Source organism: Chiloscyllium plagiosum, unplaced genomic scaffold (genome assembly GCF_037043375.1).
Source record: "Chiloscyllium plagiosum isolate Xiang-an unplaced genomic scaffold, Cpla_swu_hap1 HiC_scaffold_7, whole genome shotgun sequence".
Classification (NCBI taxonomy): domain Eukaryota; kingdom Metazoa; phylum Chordata; class Chondrichthyes; order Orectolobiformes; family Hemiscylliidae; genus Chiloscyllium; species Chiloscyllium plagiosum.
Window position 1 is genome coordinate 84,696,884 of NW_028270145.1, and position 26,931 is coordinate 84,723,814.

Below are 26,931 nucleotides of genomic sequence, written 5' to 3' on the forward strand. Positions count from 1 at the left end.
AACAATTTTTCCCTCTTAAATTATTGATTACAAACATAAATTGAAAAAGTGAATGTATATCAATTTGAAATTCAACACTGTAACTTACTGTTACCAAAAAGTTATAGAATGGTGATGACTTGTCATCAAACTGTATCATGCATTGAGTCACAATGACTTAATGTTGAGTTACAACGCCAGTTGAGAACGATAAACAAGGAAACTAATTCTGCCCTGCAGGTCCCATATTTTGGATATTCTGCAATATGTGCCCAAAGATCTATGGGTCAATACTCAGTTAATTTGTTACTGCCAGGTGAGGGCTGTGAACTGGGTCCCCTCTTTATTAACTTCCTCAATTGGCCACAACAAATGTTGTCAATACGTTTTTTAGCACATGGCTTCATCTCACTTCAATAAAAAAATCTCATCAAAATTAAGGAGACGATTGTAAAGTTTTGCAGTGATACAGAAAGAGGAATTGTATTATCTACCAAGCCCAAGAAAAATAATGAAATATCAGTTCCAACACAAACACAAAAATGTTAAAAATAGAGAAGATCTGGCACAATAGGCAGTTAAAGCATATGCAGCTTAATAAGTTAATATTTTATCTGTGCTTTAGTTGAACCTGTGTTCATGGCTGTTAAGTTGATGTCTTGTTTTATTGAGATGATGTTTTGGAACTGCAATATTCTGGACTACACAGTCATTAATTTGAAAATGTGTATTTTTAAAATCTGCTACAAAGACAGAATGACTACAGACCATGTTCTCAGGTAATCACCTGGGTGTAGGTGTGAATTCAATAATTGGCTGGTAAACATTTTGTGTGGAATGTTTGGCAAAGTAATATCTGCCATATTAAATAAACTTCAGAAAGACTAAAATCACGTAACACCAGGTTAAAGTCCAACAGGTTTATTTGAAACAAGCTTTTGGAGCCTCACTCCTTCTTCAGGTAGCTGAAGAGGCTCTGAAAGTTTGTACAAAGTTAAAAGTCACACAACACCAGGTTATAGTCCAACAGGTTTAATTGGAAGCACACTAGCTTTCGGAGCGACGCTCCTTCATCAGGTGATTGAATCACCTGATGAAGGAGCGTCGCTCCGAAAGCTAGTGTGCTTCCAATTAAACCTGTTGGACTATAACCTGGTGTTGTGTGATTTTTAACTTTGTACACCCCAGTCCAACACCGGCATCTCTGAATCCTGAAAGTTTGTGGTTGCAAACAAACCTGTTGGACTTTAATGTGGTGTCATGTGACTTTTGACTTTGTCTGCCTCAGTCCAACACTGGCACCTCCATTTCAAAAAGATGGAATAACAAAGATAAAAAAGGTCTAATGATCCCCTACTCAACAGTAAACCATCCCTCGCAAATCATGTCCCAAGCTGTTGGCACAATTGTGTTTTTCCCTTTGAAGATGTGCAAGGACAGGGGTTAAAGAGCTAGCTCCAACTCCAATGGAGTGCACTAATGGGATTGAATACTCCAATGCACACCAGCCTGCATTCAAGGATTAATGTGCTGCGAAGGTCACAGTCAATTAACTATCCCCTCATTATCCCTCTGCTGCAGGTAAAGATACCATTGTATTCTGAGTACTAAATGTTAACTATCTGGCTGCTACACAAAAAAGGAATAGGCTAACAAAAGGAAACAGCCGCATCCTGAGTGCTGTAATGAATTAGAATAGCCTTGTCACACGCACTCGAATGAGTGCAGTGAAAACAATTGTAATGTCAGCTCTGGCACCACGTAATACAGGGTACCGAGGTACACACACTTTAAGTGTTTTCACAGAATTGAAATAGTAAAAATATCTAGGTAAAAACAATGACTGCAGATGCTGGAAACCAGATTCTGGATTAGTGGTGCTGGAAGAGCACAGCAGTTCAGGCAGCATCCGAGGAGCAGTAAAATCGACGTTTCGGGCAAAAGTCCTTCATCAGGAATAAAGCTTTAATAAAATATCGACTGGCCTGGGAAAACATAGCTTAAAAGTCCAGATCAACAATAAAAAGTGTCTTTAAAGTACTCAAGCTATAGTCCTTTATCACTGAGTCCATGATAAAGGACTATAACTTGCGTACTTTAAAGACACTATTCTTTAACTAGAATACTAGGTCTTGCTGCCTCCATATACTGGCCTCTGTCCTGGACTCACTTCTAGGACTCGATCCCCCCAGCTCAGCCCATTCTCGCTCGGCTCCTGTTCTGGGTTCCAATCTGCAAATTGGTTCCCAGCTCAGCCCGTGCTCACTCTGCTCCCGCTCTGGGTTCCGATCTGTGACTCAGTTCCCAGCTCAGCCCATGCCCACACTGTCCCGCTCCGGGCTACAGCTGTGACTCTCTTCTGGGACTTGGCCTGCACTCACTCTGTTCCCGCTCTGGGATCCAGCTGTGATTCACCTCCCACATCTCAGACACATCTCCATTCTCCAGATAGGGTAGTTTAAGAAGTTAAAAGTTAGGGGGAGGAGAAGAAAAACTATAGGGAAAGGAATAAAAAGAAAGAAAAATGAAAAGGAACTGATGAGCAGAGGAGCTCCAGCTGGAGCATTTTACTCTGCCGCCTTCTTGTTTCCTAGTATGCATCAAAAGAAATCAAACAAAAAGAATGTTAATCAACCTGCAAAACTAAGAGTTGTAAAACTGATTGTTTAACTATCAACAACAATGCCACCAGTAACTTCATTGTTACCAGTGTAACATTCAACTACCTGCTCTTCCTTAACAATTCAAAAATTGCATAATATCTTTGCCTTTAAAAAACACATCTTTTTGTACTCACCACTTATTTTGAATCTGTGTGTATGTATGCCATGGTCCTAATCCTTTTCACACTTAGCAATTTGCAAACGTACTGTTTGATCATTTAAGACAGCCTGGTCAAGGTGGATCCTTTTTTAAAAAAAATGTAAATTCGCATCTGGGAGAAAGCTTCCTAGGGAAGGCTTCCTTTTCAAGTTAGCCTTTTTTGCAGTCAAGAGAAGAGAGTAATTGAATAAAGAAGGGGAGGCAGTTCATTCCTCTTCACCCAGGAGTTTAACTGTGTGGAATATTGTATCTGGAACAATAACAAATTGGGAAATGTTGCCTAGAGTCTGGTCATTACAGGATCTTCAGAAGTGGTAACACACATTGAGTTGTCCAATTTGTTACATCACCAGTGCTGACATTTGAGATGTTAAAAAGGAAACAGGATTGAAGAAATAACAACCTATTTCTTTTAACTCCTTCTGTCTGTCTGCCAAACATTTGTAGACATTTGTATATGCCTGAGTCTGGCTCCAAACGCATGGAAGAAGAGTATGGATGAGGAATTCAGAAGCAGCTAAACTGTGCAACTATCAACAATGAGTTGAAGAAAATTAGGGATACGGAAGAGACTATTTATTGAGTCATCAGTGTTATTCATGCAGGCTGTAACTTCTGTCTGGATTGCAATATGTCAGACTTGGTTAAGATTTGTCAAACAACCCATGCCAGAATAGCACTGTGTGTGTCCAATTAATACCCATTGGGCTTGATCTAGAAACAGTTTATATATTTTTACTACAAAATTGATTTGTTTTGTGTTTCAGTTTGCATTAAAGCATGATCCCTACTGTCAAGCACCTGCAGTTCTCGCCTTGCAGCTCTACTGTAATACAATTCATATGCAAATTGTAGCTAAATTACATGGATGGTCTGTTTTTGAATAATTTATTCTTGGTCACATGCCATCAAACGTAAACTAAGAGATGCAACATGGAAGCCAGCAAATAAAATCCTCTAAAACTAATATTACAATGCAAAACAAAGAGCAAAGCATAAGGAGAATATAAACCAAGTGATAAAATATTGAGAAATATTTATTTCTCAAATGCAGAAAATACATAAATCATCAAATACTAAAAACATTTACAATTGGCTACTTTGCTGCTAATGGGATACTTTATTCTGCACTCACTCAGTATTTGATGTAAAGGACTATGTTTTTATATTGGGCTCTGGGTGTTAGCTACTGGGAACTTGTGATTGGGAAAGTGGTGCCACCAATCCTCCTTTCCACTAGTTTAAAACAACCAGATGGTAAAATAAACAAAAACAATCCTGAAGGGACATCCTCTTCTTTATGTCAAATCTAAGGGTTTGTCTCATCATCAGAGGTAGTGGTTCAATCACAATAGAGTTTTAACAAGAAGAGGCACCTGTCTCACATAAAAATGCATAGCTTATTGTATATTATCAAGAGATACAATTTATATTAACTAGTCAAGCATAATTACAATTATCAGGAGCCAGCTATATGACATCTGTCTCCATTGGGACTGTGAAACATCTCAGCATTGAGTGGACCTAATGCAATTTCAACATTAACTCTCTCAGGACCATTACCTTGTAGAATACTATGAATGCATTTTAATGACGATTTTATTTTATTTGCATGCTGACCAAAGATCTTACTTTCACTCAACAAAAGACGATTGCATCAATAAATCTGAATAAACCAGTTCACATCATGTGCAGCCAATTTAGTATGTGAACTGACCAGTGATCAAACCTATTTGTATTTTAATGTAATTGGCAAAAGTTGTTGTTAAAATCAAACAAGGCTAAACCTACGACGGGGTCTTACCTTAATGATAATAATAAGTTTATTCAAGAACTACTTCAATGAAATGCTTTCCACTCACTGTATTCGTGCTGTTTGGGACAGTAAGGAGTTTGATCACTTACAATTTTTTTTTCATTTTAAAACTTAATGCATGGTAAAATTGATTCTTCTACACAATCAGGTTTGTTTCACTCTATTAATATAGTATCCTTAAGAGACCATAGAACTAGAACAAATGTTTCGGTACAAAAATAAAAATCATTCAATTAATACACGCAACTATAATGTTCCATTGCTTTATTGTAACTAATGCTCTCAGCAACATTAATAGAGTTATCAAGAGTCTAGGCGCATTAATGCTGCTTGAATTTCACAATTTGACATTATAGCCCTCTTATTCCAAATACTTTGGAGGTATAGATCAAAAGTTATCAAAAGAAACATACTTGCATCCTTTCCAATAATCAGGACTAATAGAATCATGACTAAAAGCTTGGGAGAAGCAGATCACAAATATTAGATTAGATTAGATTACTTACAGTGTGGAAACAGGCCCTTCAGCCCAACAAGTCCATACCGACCCGCCGAAGAGCACCCACCCAGACCCATTCCCCTACATTTACCCATGCACCTAACACTACAGGCAATTTAGCGTGGCCAATTCACCTAACCTGCACATTTTTGGAGTGTGGGAGGAAACCGGAGCACCCGGAGGAAACCCACGCAGACACAGGGAGAATGTGCAAACTCCACACAGTCGGTCGCCTGAGGTGGGAATTGAACCCGGGTCTCTGGCACTGTGAGGCAGCAGTGCTAACCACTGTGCCACCGTGCCGCCCACAAATATATTGAAAACTAAAGCCTAATTTGATTTAACCAAGAAAACGTTTGCAAAATTAGAAAGTGAAAATATGCTTTTGTTACAAAATTGTGCTGGAACACAATTATGCTTTTTAAAATATGCTTAAAAGTTATCTCGTGTGAATCACTTCAAAACAATGAGCTGAATCTTCTGGGTGTTTTTTTTTTTGGCAGTGTGTTAGTTTTGTCAAGTTTTGGTGGGTTTTTCACCATGAAGCCTTACCATTCTTGTCTCATTCATTACCTACACCATCCCCAGGGGATTCCTCTTGCCTGGTTCTACCCTCATCTCATCATGCACTGTTTCCAGAAGGATTTGCCACTCAGTGGATCTGTACCAAAAGACCAGCATTCCTGATGCACACTCCATTATTAAAAGATCCAGCGACCACTGACCTTCTGAAGCTCATTACAGTGTGAAAATTGGAGCAAGGCAACATGGTGTTGTGATTCACTGACAGGAACCTGGGGGACGCTGAGGTGGGATGTCATTTTCTCAGAGTATTGGTAGAGACCCAGCAGCCAGTTCAAAGGTCACCACCTAAGTCAAACACTTTCTCCAATGTGCCAAAGTAGGTGTCACACTGCGACACTCTGCTTCCTCTCTCTCTCTCTGGTACTCCAGTACCTTCCACCAAAGTTCATGTTCTGCCACTTTCAGTGTTACCCACAACATCTTTCTTTGCTTGATCTCAGTCTTCAACTTCCCACTACATGGCCTTAAGAATACCTCACCCCTCCCTCGGAACACCTCACCAGCTTTCGTTCACCTGTACCAGCACTAACAGCTGAGCCACCTACTCAATCCCTCCCTTTCGCATTCCAGGAGAAGACAGACCATGGTAGAGCAGGAAGTGCTCAGATAGGTGGAAGCATGTACAACATCAAATTCCTCAGTCCGCTTGAGGAGACAATCCTACCCCTCACAAAACAAGAGTCTGAGACCACTCCTGTGGGGATGCCAACACCAGTATGTTATAGAATCAGAGAATACCAACAGTGAAGAAAGAGGCAATGTGGCCCATCAAGTCTGCACCGACCTCCAAGCAGCATCCCACCCAGACCTAGCTCCCAATGCTATCCCCAACACCTTGCATTTATCATGGCCACTCCACCTAAACTGCACATTGCTGGACATTACAGGCAATTTAGCATGGCCAATCCACCTAATCTGCACATGTTGGACTGTGGGAGGAAACCAGAGCACCCAGCGGAAAACCCACGCCGACACGGGGAGAACATGCAAACTCCACACAGCCAGTCACCCGAGGCTGGAATTGAACCCTGGCATTGTGAAGCAGGAGTGCTAACCAGGGTGCCACCGTGCCACCGAGTAGGTGCCAATATTCATTCTGCTGCAACTCTCAAGTAACCCCGCGATCAGTGCCATTCATAGCACACCACTTCTAACCACTGGCCATGATGCCTTCTCTCTCGAGTTTTACAGCTATCAGTGGGATTTCCATGACCTCAGAGGGAGAAATGGCTGGCTCAACCACAATCCACCAGCTCAACCTCTGAGGAAGAGGTCTCAAAGGAAGCACCTCCCTCCTGTACACCCCATCCATCCACTCAGATACTGAAACCTTGATGGGGAAATTACCTGCAGAAAGGTTGGGGATAGAGCCTGGTTTCTACATCGTTGGGGCAGTTCCACAACTGGCCAAGAAGGAAATGATCCAGGCCACTTGCACGCGGAGGAGTGCTGCAGACCAGGTGCCTGCTCAGTTCCAGGCAGGAGAGGGTGCTGTGGTGTCAGTAAGCAAGAACTTCATCCCCTTGCACAGGGAAGGGCTAACAGCAGCAGGCAGGGATGTGTGATATAAAAGTCCTCATTACCCAGAGGCTATGAGGAACACATATGCCTCAAGCAAGCAACCCTTTGGCTGTCTTCCTCACAAGGAGACAGGGCAATGCTACAAGGCACCCACCTGAAGAAGAACCACACATCAGCCCCTCAGGCTTCTTGTATCAGGATTCACAAGAAGTGGTCAGGCCCTCCAAATCCACCCTGTTGACCTCCTCTGATCTGATCCTTGGAAGTTCAAGTAAAGAAGAGTCCCTCTGTCTCTGACAAGAAAACCCACATTATGTCAGTGCCTTCCAGGCCCAAACACCCCTGGGGTTACTCTAGCTAACTTCCAGGGCCAATAAGCATGACTACTAATGAGGTCCCTTTATTCCAGCTGGGAACCTGGGACAGCACTAAGGCATAGTGGGATGGAAAGAAATTAAAACGTGTTTGGAGTTTAATTTTATGGCACAGATGACAGCATACTGTAAATAAAGTATCATGTTTGCATACATTTGATTGATTTTGTAACAGATCTGTGTTCAACTCTCTGTTTTCAACTGAACATAAATGTGTCAGCATGATACCTAACATCTTGTCCACACAGAATATACCATAAAAAGATGTATGTGTTGGGATATAGTTCACATGTGGAACAAAGATTGCATATGAGACTGACAGAATGTGTGTGTGAGAGACTGTGAGTGAAAGAATGCACAAGATAGTGTGAAAGTGAGTGTGTCGGAGTGTGAGAGAAAGTGTGGGTGGGAGAGTGTGAGAGAGAGTTTGAGAGAGAGTATGAGAGTGACGGTGTAAGTGAGTGAGAAAGAGACAGAATGAGTGTGTGAAAGCGAGAGTGAAAGTATGACAGTGAAAGAGAAAGTGAGAATGTGAAGGCGAGAGTGCGAGAGCGTAAAAGTGACAGAGAGAGTGGGAGACAGAGTGTATGTGAGACAGTGGGTATGAGTGTTTGTGAGTGTGGTTGGAATGTGTGTGAGTGTGAAAGAGAGTGACTAAGTGAGAAAGAGTGACTGAGACCAGTGTGAGAGTAACTGAGAGAGTGAGAGAGTGACTGAGAGAGTCTAAGAGACAGTGTGTATGTGAGTGTGTATGTGAGTGTGTGTGTGTGTGTGTGTGTAAATTGTGTGTCAGACCAAATGTGTTTGACAGTCCAGGAGAGAAAGTGTGTGTAAGGGTATGACAGAGTGTGAGAGAGTGAGAGTGTGTTAATGAGAGTGAGAGATAGAGTGCATGAGAGTGTGTATGGGAAAGAGAGTGTGTGGGAAAGAGAGTGTGTGAGCGAGAATGTGAGAGAGAGAGTGTGTGAGAAAGTATGTAAGAGTGAAAGTGTAAGAGTAAGCATGTGAGAGTGCATGTATGTGAGAGATAGTGTGAATAGGAGAGAGTGTCGAAGAGATAGTGCATTTAAGCCAGAGTGTGTATGAGGGGAAGTGTGTTTGAGAGTGAAAGTGTGTGCGTATGAGAATGTGAGAGGGAAAGAGTCTAAGTGGGAGAGAGAGTGAGAGAGTATGAGAGTGAGAATGACTGAGAGTGCAAGCATGTGAATGAGATTGAGAGAAACAATATGTGTGTGAGAGAAGGTATGTGAGGTTCCTTGAATGAGAGACAGTCAATGTGAAGGTGTGTGTGTAAGACAGCATGTGTCTGTGATAACATATGAAGAGAGTATGTGTGAAAGACTGTGTGTGAGAGAGAGAAGGTGTGAGAATATGTGCATGACAGAATGTGAGAGTGTAAGAGAGAGTACAAGACTGTGTGTGGGAGAGGAAGAGTGACAGAGAATGAGACAGTGACTGAAAGTGAGTCTGAATGAGAGCTTGGTGGAGAGAGTGCTTGTGAGGAAGTGTCTATGTGATCAGGTTGTGATAGAGGGTGAGGGAGATAGAGTACATGAGAGACAGTATTTGAAAGAGTGTGTGTGAGAGAATGAGAGATTGTGGGAGAGAAATTGTGTGAGAGAGAATGTGTACATGAGCAAGTGTGAGAGAAAGAGTGTGTGAGAGAATGTAAGAAAGTGAGAGTGTGAAAGGGAGACTGAAAGTGGAAGAGTGTGAGAGTGTAAAGAGTGTGAATGTGGAATGAGAGTGTGAGAAGGTATACGAGGGTGAGAGTGATTGTCAGAGCATGAGGCTGTATGTGAGTGAGTGTGTGTGAGCCTGAGTTTGAAGACCCTGTGAGAGGTTGGCAAACATCAGAATGGTGGGCCTGTGGAATTCATTGTCACAGAGCACAGTGGAGGCCGAGACATTAAAAGTCTTCAAGGCAGAGATTGATAAATTCTTAATCTTGCAAGGAATTAAGGGATACGGGGAGATTTCAGGTAAGTGGCGTTGAAATGCCCATCAGCCATGATTAAATGGCATACTGGATTTGATGGGCTGAATTACCTTACTTCCACTCCTATATCTTATGGCAAAAACAATGACCACAGATGCTGGAAACCAGATTCTGGATTAGAGTGGTGCTGGAAAAGCACAGCAGTTCAGGCAGCATCTGAGGAGCAATAAAATCAACATTTCGGGCAAAAGCCTTTCATCAAGAATCAAGAGGTCAGTTACTCACCACAGTGTTTCTAGCCTCTGACCTGCTCTTGTAGTCATTGCGATTCTGTTCAATGATAATGCTCAGGATATTGATAGATGGCGATTCAGTGATGGCAACATCATTGAATATCAAGGGGTAGTGGTTAGATTGTCTCTTATTGATGATGGTCATAGCCTGGCATTTGTGTGGCATGAATGGTACTTACCATTTGTCAGCTCAAGCCTGGGTATTGTCCAGTTCTTGTTGCATTTTAACATGAACTGCTTCAGCATCTGAGCAGTTGTGAATGGTGTTGCACAGACTTCATCAAACATTCTCATTTCTGACCTTATGATGGAGTGAATGCCATCATGAACAGATGAAGATGGTTTGGCCTAGGACCTTACCCTCGGGAACTTCTGCAGAGATGTCCTGGAGCTGAGATGACTCAGGTCTAACAATCACAATCATCTTCCTACGTGCTAAGTATGACTCCAATCAGCAGAGATTCTTCTCCCGATACCCATTAATTCTGTTTTTTTCTTGGGCTCCTTGATGCTGCACTCTGCTGAATGCAGCCTTGATGTCAAGAACTGTCACTCTCATCTCACCTCTGGAATTCAGCTCTTTTATCCATATTTGAGCTAAGGCTGCAACAAGGTCGGGAGCTGGTTGGCCTTGGCAGAACCCAAACTGGGCATCAGTGGGCAGGTTTATGCTAAGCATTGAGTCTGTCACTTGCTGCTGATGCTGCTTGACACACAAGTCGTTGACACCTCATTTTTAGGTATACCTTCTTCTGCTCCTGGCATGCCCTCCTGCACTCTCCATTGAACCAGAGTTGACCCCCTGGCTTGATGATAATGGTTGAGTGGGGGATATGTCGGGCCATAGGATTGCAGGTTGTGTTAGTCCAGTTCTGCTGGTCCAATTCATCTACTGCATCCTCACAGACGCCCAGTCTTGAGTTGCTAGATCTGTACAAAGTCTGTCCCAATTAGCATGGTGATAGCACCACACAACACAATGGAGGATATTTTCAACATGAAGGCAGGACTTTTTCAGCGTTAACTTTCACTGACACTATCCAGGGCAGATGCATCTGTAGCTAGCAGATTAGTGAGGATGAGGTCAAGTATGTTTTTTCCTCTTGTTGGTTGCCCCAGCAATTGTCGCAGACCCAGTCTAGCAGCTGTGTCCTTCAGCATCTGACCAGCCCGATCAGTAGTTTTGTTGCCAAGCCATTTTTGGTGGTGAATATTGAAATCCTCAATCCAGAGTACATTTTGCACTCTTGCCACATTCAGTGCTTCCTCCAAGTGTTGCTCAACATGGAGGAGTACTAATTAATCAGCCAGGGAAGGACAGTACATGATAACCAACAGAAGGTTTCCTTACCCATATTTAACCTGAAGCTATACATAGGGTCAATATTGAAGACTTCCAGGACAATTCTCTCCCAATTGTATAACATTGTACGACAACCTCAGCTATGTCTGCTTTGTCAGTATGAAAGGACGTATCCAGGGATGGTGATGATAGCTGGACATTACCTGTAAGGTATAATTCTGTGAGTCTGCACTGCGTCAGGCTGTTGCTTGACTAGTCTGTGAGACAGCTCTCAGGATTTTGGCACTAGCCCTCAGATGTTAGTGAGGAGGACGTTGCCGGGCCCACAGTGGGATAAAAATGATAGGAAGCTGAATATTCATGAGACAAGTGTATAATCCTTAATAGATAAAGAAAAACTGTTTTTGAATATGTTCTCGAATACAGAATATAGTAATGTTTGAATCAAGACTTTTATTTGACCTAGGATCGTTTGATAAATTTATTGAGGAAATGGCATAAGCATAACATTAAAATAAATTGGATTTTAATGATGAATTAATCACTTTCAAGATATCTACAATTTAAAGTAGGCATTGCTATCAATTTTTATCACACCGAATCTTCCGCTTTCCTGATGAAATTCTGAATTTTGGTCACAAAATTGTGAATACTACTGACAGCTAAAGGAAGCACAGATTTCAAGAAATAACTTAGTCTTGAGAGTTAATGATGTATGTTCAAACGGAGAGAAGATATGAAACCATTCTGGGGTAGCAGTTGTATCAGCTAATGTTATTTCAGCTCCTAAACATGTGAAGTTCACTTAATCCGTAGTTTGCAATGATAGTTTATCGTTTCAGTGTGACGTGAAGTATATTCATAATTAATCTCCATTTTAAACAGACGTGGCTATAAGTACATTGATGTGCAGCTGGGAAAGGCTTAGAGCTCCAACGATCTGAAATGTGATTTGTTTTGCCACACTTGACTAAGCAAAGGCTTTTTCCCAGATTGAGAGAGAGAAAAATAACTTTATTCTTTCATTTTCCCCTCTCCTCCTAAACGTCAGCATCCCTGCTGAGAAAGCTATCTCAAAAACATTAAAGAAAGGCATGGGGTTTTTACTTTGATTCTAGTAGTGTGACTCCCTGTGGTCAGCAGATGCTGTCATTTAGGGTTAAGCAGTGATATTTGATGCTTTCTGCAGTCTGAGCGGTGATCACATTTAAGGATTTTCCTCCAGTATAAATTCATAGCAAAATGTGAGAGTAGCTTGGAATTCTGAAGATTATTTTTTGTTGTAAATTTAAAGGATGTTCAGCATTGATTTTGCAGTAACTTAAAAGTTTTTTTTTAAAGAAAGAGAAATCAGTGTAATTTGCAATTCAAACTGAAATTAATTTTTATTTCAGTGTGGAGATGTCTTTTGGTGTGAGAGTGCCCACACCTAGTTTTGTTTTTGGAGGAGACTTGCTTTTCCTCTATATTTCTAAATCAATGTCAGATTGTCTGGCCTTTCTGGAGTTCAGGAATGCAAAGCGCACAAATGCACACCCATCCTTCCATCTTGGGATCTCCATTTTAAATGGAGGCAAAGAAATGTTCACAGACACTTGGATAAAGTCAATGAATAGGAAAGGTTTGGAGGGGTATGGCCCGGGAGCAGGGTGGTGGGACTAGTTTAGTTTGGGGTTATTGTCAGCATGGATGGTTGGACTAAAGAGTGTTTCTATGCTGTATGTCTCTACGACTCTAACTTTACTTGGTGGTACAGAGTTTTGAAATTCCTATGAAAGCACATTATTAATCGTAAGGACCTGTCCTTTTTAAAGAAATTACCCCGTACAATGATCAGCATTATTCATTTAATCACATTCATTAGTGGTTTTCCAGAGAAGAAAGCAGCATAACACAAAGAGAAATATTACAAAATGTCATGCCACAATTCATCTCCTTCCTCTCAGAAACAATGGCCTGGATATTTAAAGGAGAGACACTCTCAGTCAGATTTTCATTTAACTCATTTATTTACATGAATACTGAGCTCCACATTTCTAGTCATTTCATTCAATTCAGTCTGGGACAGTATTTAATTGGGCAAGAGGGAATTACAATGATATGAGGCAGGAACTGGGGTGCTTAGATTGGGAACAGATGTTCTCAGGGAAATGCACAACAGAAATGTGGAGGTTGTTTAGGAAGCACCTGCTGATAGTGCTGGACAGGTTTGTCCCACTGAGGCAAGGAAGGGATGGTAGGGTGAAAGTACCTTGGGTGACAAGAGAAGTGGAACATCTAGTCAAGGAAGCTTACTTCATGTTGAGGAGGCATGGATCAGAGAGGGCTCTAGAGGGTTACAAGGTAGCTAGGAAGGAACTGAAGAACTGAAGGAAGGACTTCAGAGAGCTAGAAGGAGGCATGAAAAAGTTTTCGCGTTAAGGAAAACCCTAAGGCATTCTACACTTATGTGAGTTACAAGAGGATGGTCAGAGTGTGGGCAGGGCCAATCAGGAATAGTGGAGGAAACTTGTACCTGGAGTCAGAGGAGGTCCTTAATGAACACTTCACTTCAGTTTTCACTACTTAAAGGGACCTTGACGTTTGTGAGGACAGCATGAAACAAACTGATATGCTCGAACAGGTTGATGTTAAGAAAAAGAATGTGCTTAAAACTTTGAAAAACATAAGGATAGATATGTCCCTGAGCCAGACGGGATATACCCAAGGTTACTACAGGAAGCGAGAGAAGCAATTGCTAAGTCTTTGGTGATGATCTTTGCAGCCTCACTGTCCACTGGAGTAGTGCCAGATGATTGGAGAGCAGCAAATATTATTCCCTTGTTCAAGAAAGGGAATAGGGATATTCCTGGGAACTACATTGTGGTGGGCAAATTATTGAAGAGGATTCTGAAAGACCGGATTTATGATTATTTGGAAAACCATAGCTTGATTAGAAATAGTCAGCATGGCTTTGTGAGGGGCAGGTCATGCCTCGCAAACCTTATTGAATTCTTTGAGGATATGACAAAACACATTGATGAAGGTAGAGCTGTGGATGTGGTGTACATGAATCTTACCATGGCATTTTATATGGTTGTTCACAGTAGGCTCATTCAAAAAGTAAGGAGGCACAGGATACAGGGAAATCTGGCTGTCTGGGTGCAGAATTAGCTGGCCCACAGAGGACAGAGGGTGGTAGTCGTTGGAAAGTATTCAGCCTGGAGCTTGGTGACCAGTGGTGGTCTGCAGGGATTGGTTCTGGGACCTCTGCTTTTTGTGATTTTTATAAATGACTTGGATGAGGAAGTGGAAGGGTGGGTTAGTAAGTTTGCTGATGACACGAACGTTGGTGGAATGGTGGATAGTTTGGAGGGCTGTTGTAGGTTGCAACAGGCCATTGAAAGGATGCAAAGCTAGGATGATAAATGGCGATGGAGTTCAACCTAAAAAAGTATGAAGTGATTCACTTTGGAAGGTTGAACTTGAGTGCAGAATACAGGGTTAAAAGCAGGGTTCTTGGCAGTGTGGAGGAAGAGAGGGATCTTAGGATCCATGTCCATAGATCCCTTCAAGTTTCCACCCAAGTTGATAGAGTTGTTAAGAAGGCATATGGTGTGTTGGCTTTCATTAGCAGGGGGATTGAGTTTAAGAGCCACAATGTTATGCTGCAGCTCTTTAGAGCCCTGGTTAGACCACGCTTGGAATATTGTGCTCAGTTCTTGTCACCTCATTATAGGAAGGATGTGGAATCTTTAGAGATGGTGCAGAGGAGATTGATCATGATGCTGACTGGACTGGAGGGCAAGTCTGATGAAGCAAGGTTGAATGAGCTAGGGCTTTTTTCATTGAAGCGAAGAAGGATGAGAGGTGACTTGATAGAGATGTACAAGATGAGGACAGGCATAGATACAATGGATAGCCCGAGACATTTTCCCAGGGCAGAAATGGCTATCATGAGGGGGCATAATTTTACGATGATTGGAGGAAGGTTTCAGGGAGATGTCAGAAGTCGGGTCTTTCCACAGCGAATGCTGGGTGCGTGGAATGCACTGCCAGTGATGCTAGTAGAGTCAGATACATTAGGGACATTTAAGTAACTCTTGGATATACGCATGGAAGATAGTACAATGGAGGGTATGTAGGCTAGTTTGATTTTAGAGCAGGATATAAGGTTGGACAGCAGCAAAGGCTGAAGGGCTTGTACTGTCCTGTGGTCTATGCTCTATATTCATCTCATTGAAACGTATAGGATTCTTAAGTGGCTTGACAGAGTAAAGACTGAGAGGAAATTTTCCCTGTTGAGAGAGTCTAGGACCAGAAGGCATGGTCTGATAATGTAGGGGTGCCAATTAAAAATGGAAATAACTAGAAATTTCATTTCACAGAGGGTTAAGATTCTTTGGAACTCCTGCAGAGAGCTGTAGGGGCAGAGTCCTTGTGTGTAGTTAAGGTTGAGATAGATAGATTCTTGATCAGTCCGGAATTAAGGTTACAGGGAATTTTCAGGAAAGTGGACCCGGGGAATGTCGGATCAATCGTAATCCTGTTGAATGCTGTAGCAGGCTTGATGAGCCGAATGGCTTATTCCTGTTCCTATTTCTTCTGGTCTTATGTTTAAGATAGGTCAGAGTTGGGGTGAGTGATGAGATGTTTGGGTGCATCAAGGCTGTCTTTGAGGGACGAGATGGTTTAGGTTTCATGAGGTTGGGTGTCAGGCTGGCTGCAGGGTAGTTCCGGGTGAAGTGGAAATAGGTGTTAGGAATGTAGTAGTAGGGGTCGTGTTGGGGGTCAGTTGGGATGGTAGTGCTTCCAGGGCTGGCGGGAGCAGCTATCAAGTGGAGTACAATGAGTAGGGTGATGGTTGTCGGGGCAGCTGGTCTGGCATAGAGGATGAGGTTTAGGGCCAGCAAGTTATTTTTGAGGTGGTGTTGCTTTGGTCCTGGAAAATCCTTCTCATGGGGTTATAAGGGTCAGGGAAGGTGTAATTTGGATGGTGTGCATTAAGTTGGGGGGTGCTGGTGTGGTCCACTTACCAACTTACCCTAAAGTTAGGCCAGGTTTTTTAACTGTCTAACTTCTCCTGAGCAACTCTTCTCCCTCCTGCCACCTAGTAGAAGATACCAGAGCATATGGTCTCTCATGGCCAAACTGTGCAACAAGTCATCACTTTCTCCCAAGCTATCAGACTCCTTAACACAGTATAATCAGACTCTTTCCAATCTGAAATTCTTTTGTATTATTGCTTGAAAAACGTCTATTATTTATTATTCTTCTATTACACTATAACTTGCATGTTTTGCACTTCTTATGCACTTTATGTCAAGTACGATTGTGTAGTTTGTGCTGCCTACGCAACTCCTTTGGTACTGGAGGAACACTTTTTACTCTTTCCATTTTATATGGTAGAAATGACAAATAAAAGCAATTCTACTTGAAGGGAGCTGAACCTTTCAAGTTCTCAAATCTTCAAGCATTTTTGTTTGGACAGTTCCGGACACAGGAGAATTGCCAACCGGAATCTTCAATTTCCCAGGCATTTCCAACAGAAACATTGCAACTTGGATTCCACAGATTCCAACCAGCAAACTTCAATATGCACTGCTCCAATGACACTCTGTGCATTAGGATACCCAGGCAACTGATGAGAATGCTTTTCTTAAATGTCAAGTGGTGTGTTTTTTTTCCTCAACAAAAGTAATACCTTTTCCATTAATATTGCAGGTAATCCCTGATAATTGTACATCGTGCATACTGGATGCATGGCCATGAATGATATAGGAAGGGCAGAGAGTTGGTCTGAACATACATCAGGGACACAGAAATGACATGGGCAATCTGAGAGAGAGATTCAGACCTTATGATCAAAGTTATTTTTATTTCGCTTCCTGATTGTATTTCCAATGAATAATGTGTTTTAAACAGTGTCAACTATATGTTCAAATACTTCTGTTCAGATAACCATCATTCTAAGGAGGCAAGGGCCTTGTGATTTTATTACAAGACTATTAATCCAGAGACCCAGCTAATGTACTGGAAATCTGGGTTCAAATCCTGTCGTGGCAGATGGTGGAATTTGAATTCAATATTTTAAAAATATGGGATTAGAGTCTAACAAAGACCATGAAATCGTTATTGATCATTTATGTATATATTTTAGGGAAGGAAATCTGTTGTTCTTAACTGTTCTGGCCAAAAAGGAGAAAGTGAGGACTACAGGTGCTGGAGATCAGTGTCAAAATGTGTGGTGCTGGAAAAATGCAGCAAGTCAGGCAGCATCCTAGAGGCAGGAGAATTGATGTTTAGGCACAAGCCCTTCATCAGGAATGTGAGGGTAAAGTGGCCTGAGAGATAAATGGGAGAGGGATGGGGCTGGCGGGGAAGGTAGCTTGGAAGGCGATAGGTAGATGAAGGTGGGGGTTGATTGTGATCGGTCAGAGCAGAGGGTGGGGCAGATAGGTGGGAAGGAAGATGGACAAGTAGAACAGTTCAAGAGGGCGGTGCAAATTTGGAGGGTTACATCTAGGATAAGGTAGGGGAGGGAAGATGAGGAAACTGGTGAAATCAACATGGCTGTAATGTAATTGGAGGGTCCCAAGTGGAAGATAAGGATTTCCTCCTCAGGGTGTCGGATGGCTTAGATTTGTTGGTGGACAAGGCCCAGAACTTGCACTTCCTTGGTGGAGTGGGAGGGGAAATTGAAGTGGTTGGCCATAGGATGGTTGGGTTGTTGGGTGCATGTGTCCCAGAGATGTTCTCTGAATCATTCCGCAAGTTGGAGTCCTGTCTCCCCAATGTAGAGACCACATCGGGAGCAAGGGCCACAGTAGATGAGGTGTTTGGACGTGCAGGAAAATCTCTGCCAGATGTGGAAGGATCCTTTGAGGCCTGGGATGGAGGTGAGGCGGGAGATATGGGTGTAAGTTTTACATCTCTTGTGGTGGCAAGGGAAGGTGCCAGGAGTAGAGGGTGGGTTGGTGGGGTCGTGGACCTAACGAGGGAGTTACGGAGGAAATGGTCTCTGCTGATTTGGCCTAAATGTAACTTCAGACCCACAGCAATGTGCTTGACTCTGGGCAATTAGAGATGGACAATAAATATTGGTCAGGCCAATGATATCCACATTCTGTGAATGAATTTTAAAAATTCTGTAAATTGGAAATTTCAGTTAATATTCAGATCTCAAGCATTATAGTTTGTGCAATCTTGATTTTCCTTCCATTCAGGAATTTTCCACATTTCTCTCTTTTCAGAATGTTTTTGGTGCATGTTAAATGGTGTGTGAATTGACAGAATGATAAATTTACAAAAGCTGAGCTTTTAGAAGTCTGTTGTTGATGTGTTCTGTTTGTCAAAGAGAAGACTATATTGTCTGTTCTTTCTTCTGGTGAAGAATTTTTGCAAGCACCCATCAGTGGATTTTCTTATAGATTGTTTTGGGCTGGGGGTGGGGGTGGGGGGAGAGCAAAGGGATTCTGAAATTCCATTTCCTATCCTTATTCCAATTGAGGCATTTAAATGGCCATTCAATGGCCAGGAAAAGACCACTTTATGCCTCAGTCTCAATTTTGAGGATGTTTATAAACCCAATACAGGTGGGAAACTAACTCTATTGATGACTTCCTTACAAGATTGAGAGCCTCCCACCCAAGAGCTGAACCTGCTGGATGCTTACCTCTCTTTAACATCACAACCTCCCCATAACAGCTCAGAAGTTTTATATCCTAGGGCTCTTGTACATTAATTCTGGGCACTGCTTGTATTGGCCATTGTTCCCCACAGCATTGCTGGGAGCAGATTAACTAACAGCTCTTTAAGGCAGCAATTATCAGAATGTTACATATGCTACGGACACATAGTACTTAGACTTCCTGAAATCATTTTGAAATATGCCACGTCAAAGATAATTGCAGTAAACGAAACTTAAATAAAATTTTAAGAACAAAATAAACATGTCGGGGGAGCATATTAGCAGGAGTATGGGACATGGTACTTCCTGTTTTAATACTCCTGCATGATGTTAAAAATCTGGCCCTTCTTACTTCCCCTAATCCAACCACTGCCTGACAGGTAGGCCTCATTAATATCCCAATCATACTTTCAATCTGTTCACCATAACCCCCTCCTTTTTTGGGGCACTAGCTGTAATCCCAACAGTGGCACTACTCAAACCTGACTGAACAGAGGCCACAGCTGGAATTATAAAGTTGCTGGCCAAACAAATTGCTCAGCAGGTCTCTGAGGTGGCATTCTTCCCAAAGTGGTGGTGATGGTGGGGGTGAGGGTATCTCACTCTGGACCAATTAATCCTCCCAACTGATGTGTTATTGTTGAGGGGGGTGCATATGGTGACTGCAGAGAACAAAGCACAGTGTAAAATCCAATTTATCATATCTACGGTTGGAGGGGATGTGCAGCCCTGAACAGCCTTGGGGGTGTATCCTTGTTTCTCATGACTTTTTATTTTAATAAGCTATTCATTACATGTCGTTCTATGGTGGCCAAAGGCTCCTGTAGAATCGCAAAGCAGGCCACTAATTAATTGTTACCTGTGGAGCCTGGAGCCTGCTAGGAATCTGCATAGAATGCCAGGAAAAAGTGTCCCATACAATTGACAGCAGGTTTATCTTCTATGTGCGGCACTTGTTGCACCACTGCTAATTTGGTGTGGAAGGCATCCATTATAAATAGCAGGAAGGGGCAACAGATAAATTTCTATTCAAAATATGCAACATAATCTCAATTACAATTCACCTAATGATGTCCATTCCAATCCTCCACGTGTTTTAAGTGGATTTTGTTGGCTGCCCACAATTGTTTACAACTCAGTGTTTTTGTTTCTGTCAAACAGACCCAGGTCCCCAAATGAGCTGCAGATGCTGAATTTCTTAGCAGTGTTGGTGATCCAGAAGCCTGAAATACACTTGCCAAGGTGCAGATGCCCTCTGGTGCTTTGCAAATTAATTGCTTTCCTCTGGTCCATCATATTTATTTGGAGTCTGTGTTGGGGAACATTGATGGATACAATCTCAGTATTAATGCTGGAACCATCACCTGTGCTCAACAATTCCAGTGTTTCATGTTTGAATTGACAGGTGATCAAAAAAAGTACTGGAACATCAGCAAACATTAACATCAAATTGGCTTTGCCAGCTACATCACCAAGCAACCTAAGTCATTCTGGCATTTGTTAAGATGATCCAACTCCACAGTCTCCAGATCATCAGAGCTGTTTCTTGTGTTGCCACTTTGGAGTGGTGGTGGTGAGGGGGGGGGGGGGGGGTGCTGCGGTAGCATTGGAGGGTATAGCATTGGGAGGTATTGGATGAGTTACAGAGACCTTGGCCATTGCCAACTCAACTGGAATCCATTGAAAAGCTTGGTTAGCAGAGACATAAATTGCACCATGTGCTGTCTATAAAGGGAGTGACTAATACTTCAGTCACTGTATCAGTGCTTTTATCTCTATTACAGCAATACAAATATAGCAAATACCTAATGCCACAACATTGCTGCTTCTCTGACAATACATGGGGTCATCAATGTCATTTAACATGATTAATCTACCTACTCTACACATCCCTGGACACCACAACACAATTTAACATGGCCAACACACCTTTGAATTGTGGGAAGAAATTCATGCACCCAGGAGAAACCCACAAAGACATGGAAACAACGTGAAAAATCCACACAGACATTCACCTAAGGCTGGAATTGAACCCAGGTCTCTGGTGCTGTGAGGCAGCAGTGCTAACCGCTGAGTCATTAGGTCATTTTGAACATTTCTGCTAGATCTTATCTGTCATGCAAATTTCATCTTGGAAAGGTAGGAGCAAACTTTTTCACACATACTTGAAATATATTTTAGTGAGGATAGAAAACTTTTCAATCTTCCTTGCTCTACAGTTCTTTTCAGTGTAGTAACCAGTGAAAATTCAGCATTTTCATTTTTTGCATTTTTGAACAGAATTCCTAATTAATAGTGAAGTAGTGGTGGTTATGTTAGGGATTCATATCCACCGGGAGTTGCACTGACACTAACACTTATTTCATGGGAGGTACTTAAAAATACTCAGAGGATATCGCCACTCATTGTACCAAACACGGATTTATGCTGAAGGCCTGGAAGCAAAGCACATTACAAATTATTCTAAAAAATGTTGGAGAACTGCAAAAGCGAACAACTGCTGCATACAAATCACCCAATAAAAGTATTTCCAAATACAATATCTTACCTGGTGGTTGCCTTAGTTTGTGGTAGACGTGTAGAACTTTGCCGTTCTCTAGTTTTGCAAGTGTTTCCATATCTGTACCATTGAATCTGTTTATTTTAGTGACGCTTAATTTGTACTTAGCAGTGAAATTATCTAAGTTGATGGCATAAATGAAGTTTTCGAACACTGCCAAACTGTAAAGATGTCTAACCTGCAAATAAAAAATAGCTTAGTATTGTCATCTGCTAAATTATCAGTGCATAATTTCTAAGATAATAATTCAGGCATCTTTCAGATTAGTAGCATACCTTTTACATACATAATAATTACCATGATAAGGAGATGCCAGTGTTGGACTGGGGTGTACAAAGTTAAAAATTACACAACACCAGATTATAGTCCAAAAGGTTTAATTGGAAGCACGAGCTTTCAGAGCACCATAGACACAACCACCTGATGAAGGAGCGGCGCTCCGAAAGCTAGTGCTTCCAATTAAACCTGTGGGACTTTAACCTGGTGTTGTGAGATTTTTAACTTAATTATCATGCAAGAATTAATTTGCCAGTTACATTTGGGAAGGCTGATGTCTAGCTGTGTTAGTCATCTATGTTGTTCCGCTGTTCTCGTGTAAATGATTTCAAGGTCAACTCTTAAATCTCATCTGTATCTGCATGTTTTATTCTAAAACCTGAGAATTTTTAAATTAAAGTTAGACTAATCATCAGTTATGTCTAGTTTCTGCTGCTTGTAAAGTTTAAAATGTATAACTATATTTCACAGAATCACAGAATAAGTATTTTTTAGAAGGAGGCCATTCAGTCTGTGGTATCTGTACCAGTACTCTAAATGAATAATTCACCTGCTACTAATTACCCATAACTAGGCACTTGCTTTCGTTTCAAATAATAATCTAATTCTATCTCAAGTTTCTCAGTTAAACCTGTTTCCAAAACACTATCAGGCCTCATATTCCAAATCTTAACCACTCACAGCATGAGAAAGTTTTCCTTTTGTCTCCATTGCATCTTTTGACAATTGTCTTAACCCCGTACCCTCTCACTTTTAATATTCCAATAGAAACAATTTTGACCTCTTTACGGTCGTGATTTTGAATGCCTCTATCAAATCTTCTCTCAATTTCTCCAATCTAACTATATAACTGAATTTTTCTTTGAACTCATTCATGGGATGTGGCTGTTGTTGGCTGGGCCAACACTGATTACCAATTTTTTTTGTCCTTTGATCTGAGGACCATTTCAGAGGGCAAATAAGAATCAACTACACTTCTGAGGGTCTGGAGTCACATGTAGGCCAGACCAGATAACGATGGCAGTTTTCCTTTCTTACAGGACCAAATGGTTCCCTCATCCCTGAAAACATTCTTCTGAATCTTCTCCAACACCTTGAAAAATTTTGTATAGTATGTAACCTTAGACTGGCCTTAATACCAAAGTTGAGGCTGTACCAGTGTTTTGCATGACTTTAAAATCACCTCCTTGCTCTTTAGCTTTCAGTGTTAAAGTAAAGTATACTGTATGCTTTATTAGCTGCTTTCTCAACCTGTGATGCCAAAGATTAATGTACAAATGGATATTTTTATTCAATATATTCAGGCCTGGAACAAGGCGAATTGAATTCTGATCAGTGCAACTATGAAATAAAAATACAATTCTCAAGGAGAAACAGGAGCAAAGAAATCTGAATGTATATGCACATAAGCACATGTATCTAGTGATGCAGTGACAGTGTCACTAGCTCTGGACCAGAAGGGCTAGATTCAAATGTTTCTGTCACAAGCATGCGTTAGAATAGTCTGATTCTATGTAAGCTATGCTATTAACACCCAGGAGCATGCTCCTTTGCTGCACTATCTCAAATTCATTTGAGAAAGATTGAGAAATACCTAAATACTTAACAATGCAAAATGAAAATTACAAAGTATACAAAGAAAATTTTTAATGAAGTAGGAATTTTAAACATGGTAGAGTTTATATTTTGTTTTTAGAAAATCAGCTTAATATTGCAGGCATGTGCATTTGCATTTGGAAGTAATCAAAGGTGAGCACCCTCAGTCATTAGATAGTTCAGATCATTAATGTCAGCAAACATCTTGTTATTTAATTTTGTCTCTCCGTGTTCTTCTAAACAAATTAATCACTTCACATTTCATGGCATGGAATTCCATCTGCCACTTGTCTATTTATTCCACTAACTTGTCTTTCTCCTTTTGAATTTCTACCCTACAGTCCTTGTCATTCAAAATGAGTCCAAGTTCCATATCATGTGAAACATTTGAAATTAACAATAACAGCATAAAGGTAACAGCAATGGGGAAGTATTAAACAGATCCATGTTATCGGTGTACAGTTTTCGATCAGATTTCAGAAATGCCTATCCTGCGGTCCCTGCTGGAGGACACTTCACACTTTATGAACAGACCAATGCCCACCTCTCTCATAACACATCTCCTGATTGACTGCAGCTTTCATCAATTGCAATATGGCAACAGGCATGGGTTTTGAGGTCTAAGGTTTCAACCTGCCGTGGAAAGTCTGGACAACTTTCAACTGCTTAAGTACAGACCAGGAAAGTTGAAACCACTTTCTCCACAAATGGAGCATAAGGAAAAACTCAAAGTTGTGATTGTGGTCATCCAAATTCAACCGTCACCTCAGGCAATCAATTCCTGATGGTAATCACAATCAGTCACATTACCGACAATTCCCTTTCTTTCCCTTTCTCAGTCTCCATTTCAGGAAATAAACTGCCCAGTGTCATCCATTACAAAGCCAGAGACTCATAGCTAGCTTCACGATAGCTTGTCACACCCATATCCTGCAAAACTCCATTTTTTGAGTTCCTTCATCTACATCGCATCTGTTTGGATGATGCTACCTTCTGAAACAATGCTGCTGAAATGTCTTGCTTCTTCCATAACTGTGGTTTCCCATCTACTGTGATTGACAGGGTCAATTGTATCTGACCTATCACCCGTGCTTCTGCCCTTGCCCCTTCCCATCACTCACATCAGCATTATCAGGTTCCCCTGTCCTCACTTTTCATCACGCTCAAAGGATCATTCTCTACCATTTCAGACAACTCCAGCAGAATGTGACCTCCAGAAAATCCATCTTGCCCGCACTCTTCCTGTTTGCATTTCACAGATATTGTTCCTTCTGGGACAGCCTAGTCCATTCCACAATGACCAACAGCAACCCTCCTCCTCATTGCACCTTCCCATGTAACTGCAGAAGGTGCAACACTGCACATTCACCACCTCCCTGCTCACCATCCAAGGACCTAAGTAGTCTTTCCAGGTGAAGCAGCATTTCACCTGTACCTCCTTTAATCTTGTCTATTGTACTCGCTGCACCCAATGTGGCCGACTCTACATTGGAGAAACCAAACACAGACCGGATGACAGCTTTGCAGAACACCTCCATTCTGTGCAAGCATGATACCGACCTTCCCGTAGCCAGTCCACATCCTTGGCATGCTGCAGTGTTCCAGTGAATCACGGTGCAAACTGGAGGAACAGCATCCATCCTCTGACTAGACACTTTGGACTTAATACTGAGTTCTAGACCTTCAGTTGTGAACTAATTCCCATTTCTTACCTTTCTTTTAGCTTGTTATATTCTGTCATCATGTCCTCTCTCTCCTCCCCACCATCCCAGTGGGATTGTCTGTTCTTTCAAGTCTGGCAGTTCGACACACCATTGTTCTGCCATTCTCACATTCCGATCACTTAATCTGAACTATCAACATCTTTTCTCCAACAGCACCCTACACCCACCACTCTCACACCCTCCCCCACCTCCCCCCCCCCACAAACTATAGCATAAATGCTGTCCTCTCCACACTTCAGTTCAGCTCTGATGAAGATTCATCTAGACTCGAAACGTTAGCTTGATCTCTCTCTACGGATGCTCTCTGATCTGCTGTGATCTTCGGCATTTGTTGTTTTCAGTACATTATCAGCTGAATCCCTTGAGCAGATTGTTAACCTCAACATTAAGTTACAATGCCTTAGCCAAGTGAATTTAAAAATCCTTTTAAATTACAGAATTGCACAGCTGGTTATTGGAGTCAATCATGCAGTTCGGAGGAAGAAAAATGACTTTACAGATTTGCTTGTTTCTTCAAAGTGCATAATTTGTGCATAGGTACCTTTCTCACATGTTCTCAGTAACTAGAATTTATGATTAATTACTGTCAGCAGCAAAATATTTAAAATATACTTCCAGCAATGATGTCCAAAGGAAACTGGGATTGAATTTTCGGTCACAATGCCTCAGCACCAATCTCTGACAATTGGACGGAAAGTATTCTAATAATTGCCCTAAATCAATCTGCAAAATGGAGTTGCAGGAAGAAACTTGGGCTTTGAAAGACCAAATATTGAGCTCATTTTAAAAAAAACTTTTCTTCACCTCTTTCCTTGAACATGGATATAATATTTGCAGTTGTCCAACCCTCTGGCAACACATCCTCTAAAAAAGGGAGGATTGGTAGATTATGATCAATGCCTCCACATTATGCATCCTTACTTGCCTCAGCATCCTCCAATGCATTATAATTAGTCCTGATGACTCATGAACCTTTAAGCACAGACAGTCTGTCTAAACATTCGCAATTTTAGTCTACCCAGAATCAGAACTAGCTCTTTTTTCACTATGATGTTGTCAGCATTTTCTTCTTTTTAAAATGAGAACTGCAAAGTTTTCATTTAGTTCCTATTGTTTCCCTATGAAATGACTGTTCGACTGCTTATCAGTCTTGTACATCCCTTTACTATACATTCACTACTCATATATGCCTTTAGGACTTTTGAATTCCCTTTCATGTTATCTGCCAAGTCTGGCTTATACTCACTCTTTGACTTCAGAGTACAAGACAAGGTGCATTAGTCTGTCATGTTGGTGCACCACAGCAAACATCCTTCTACGCTAATCCCATTTTAGAGCACTTGGGCTCTAAATGACAGCTTTGCAGAACTCCTCCAGTCCGTGTGCAAGCATAATGCCGACCTTCCCATAGCTGGTCATTTTAACACAGCGTTCTGCTCACATGCCAACATCTGTCCCTGGTATGCCGCAGTGTTCCAGTGAATCACAACACAAACTGGAGGAACACCATCCTATCTGCCGACTAGACACTTTTCTGCCTTCTGGACTTAATATTGTGTTCAAGACCTTCAATTGTGAACCAACTCCCGTTTCTTCCCTTTCTTTTAGCTTGTGACATTCTGTCATCATGCCCTCTCTCACCTCCCCACCATCCCAGTGGGACTGTCTGTTCTTTCATGTCTGGCAGTTCTACACACCATTGTTCTGCCATTCTCACATTCCAATCACTTAATCTGAACAATCAACATTTTTTCTCCACCAGCACCCTACACCCATCACCTTCACATCCTCCCCCACAAACTATAGCATAAATGCTGTCCTCTCCACACTTCAGTTCAGCTCTGATGAAGAGTCATCTAGACTTGAAATGCTAGCTTGATCTGTCTCTCCATGGATGTTCTCTGATCTCCTGTGATCTTCAACGTTTGTTGTTTACAATGCATCATGAGCTGAATCCCTTAAACAGTGCACATT

At 41.6% G+C, this 26,931-nt stretch overlaps 1 protein-coding gene across 1 annotated transcript in view; it reads right to left on the bottom strand.

Moving 5' to 3' along the window:
• LOC122551725 (low-density lipoprotein receptor-related protein 1-like) overlaps nt 1-26,931 on the bottom strand; it is a 1,910,187-nt gene that overhangs the window by 990,903 nt on the left and 892,353 nt on the right. Inside the window, exon 9 of the mRNA XM_043694091.2 lies at nt 21,350-21,539. Coding sequence (XP_043550026.2) covers nt 21,350-21,539 — 190 coding nt within the window. The remainder of the gene's footprint in view (nt 1-21,349; nt 21,540-26,931) is intronic.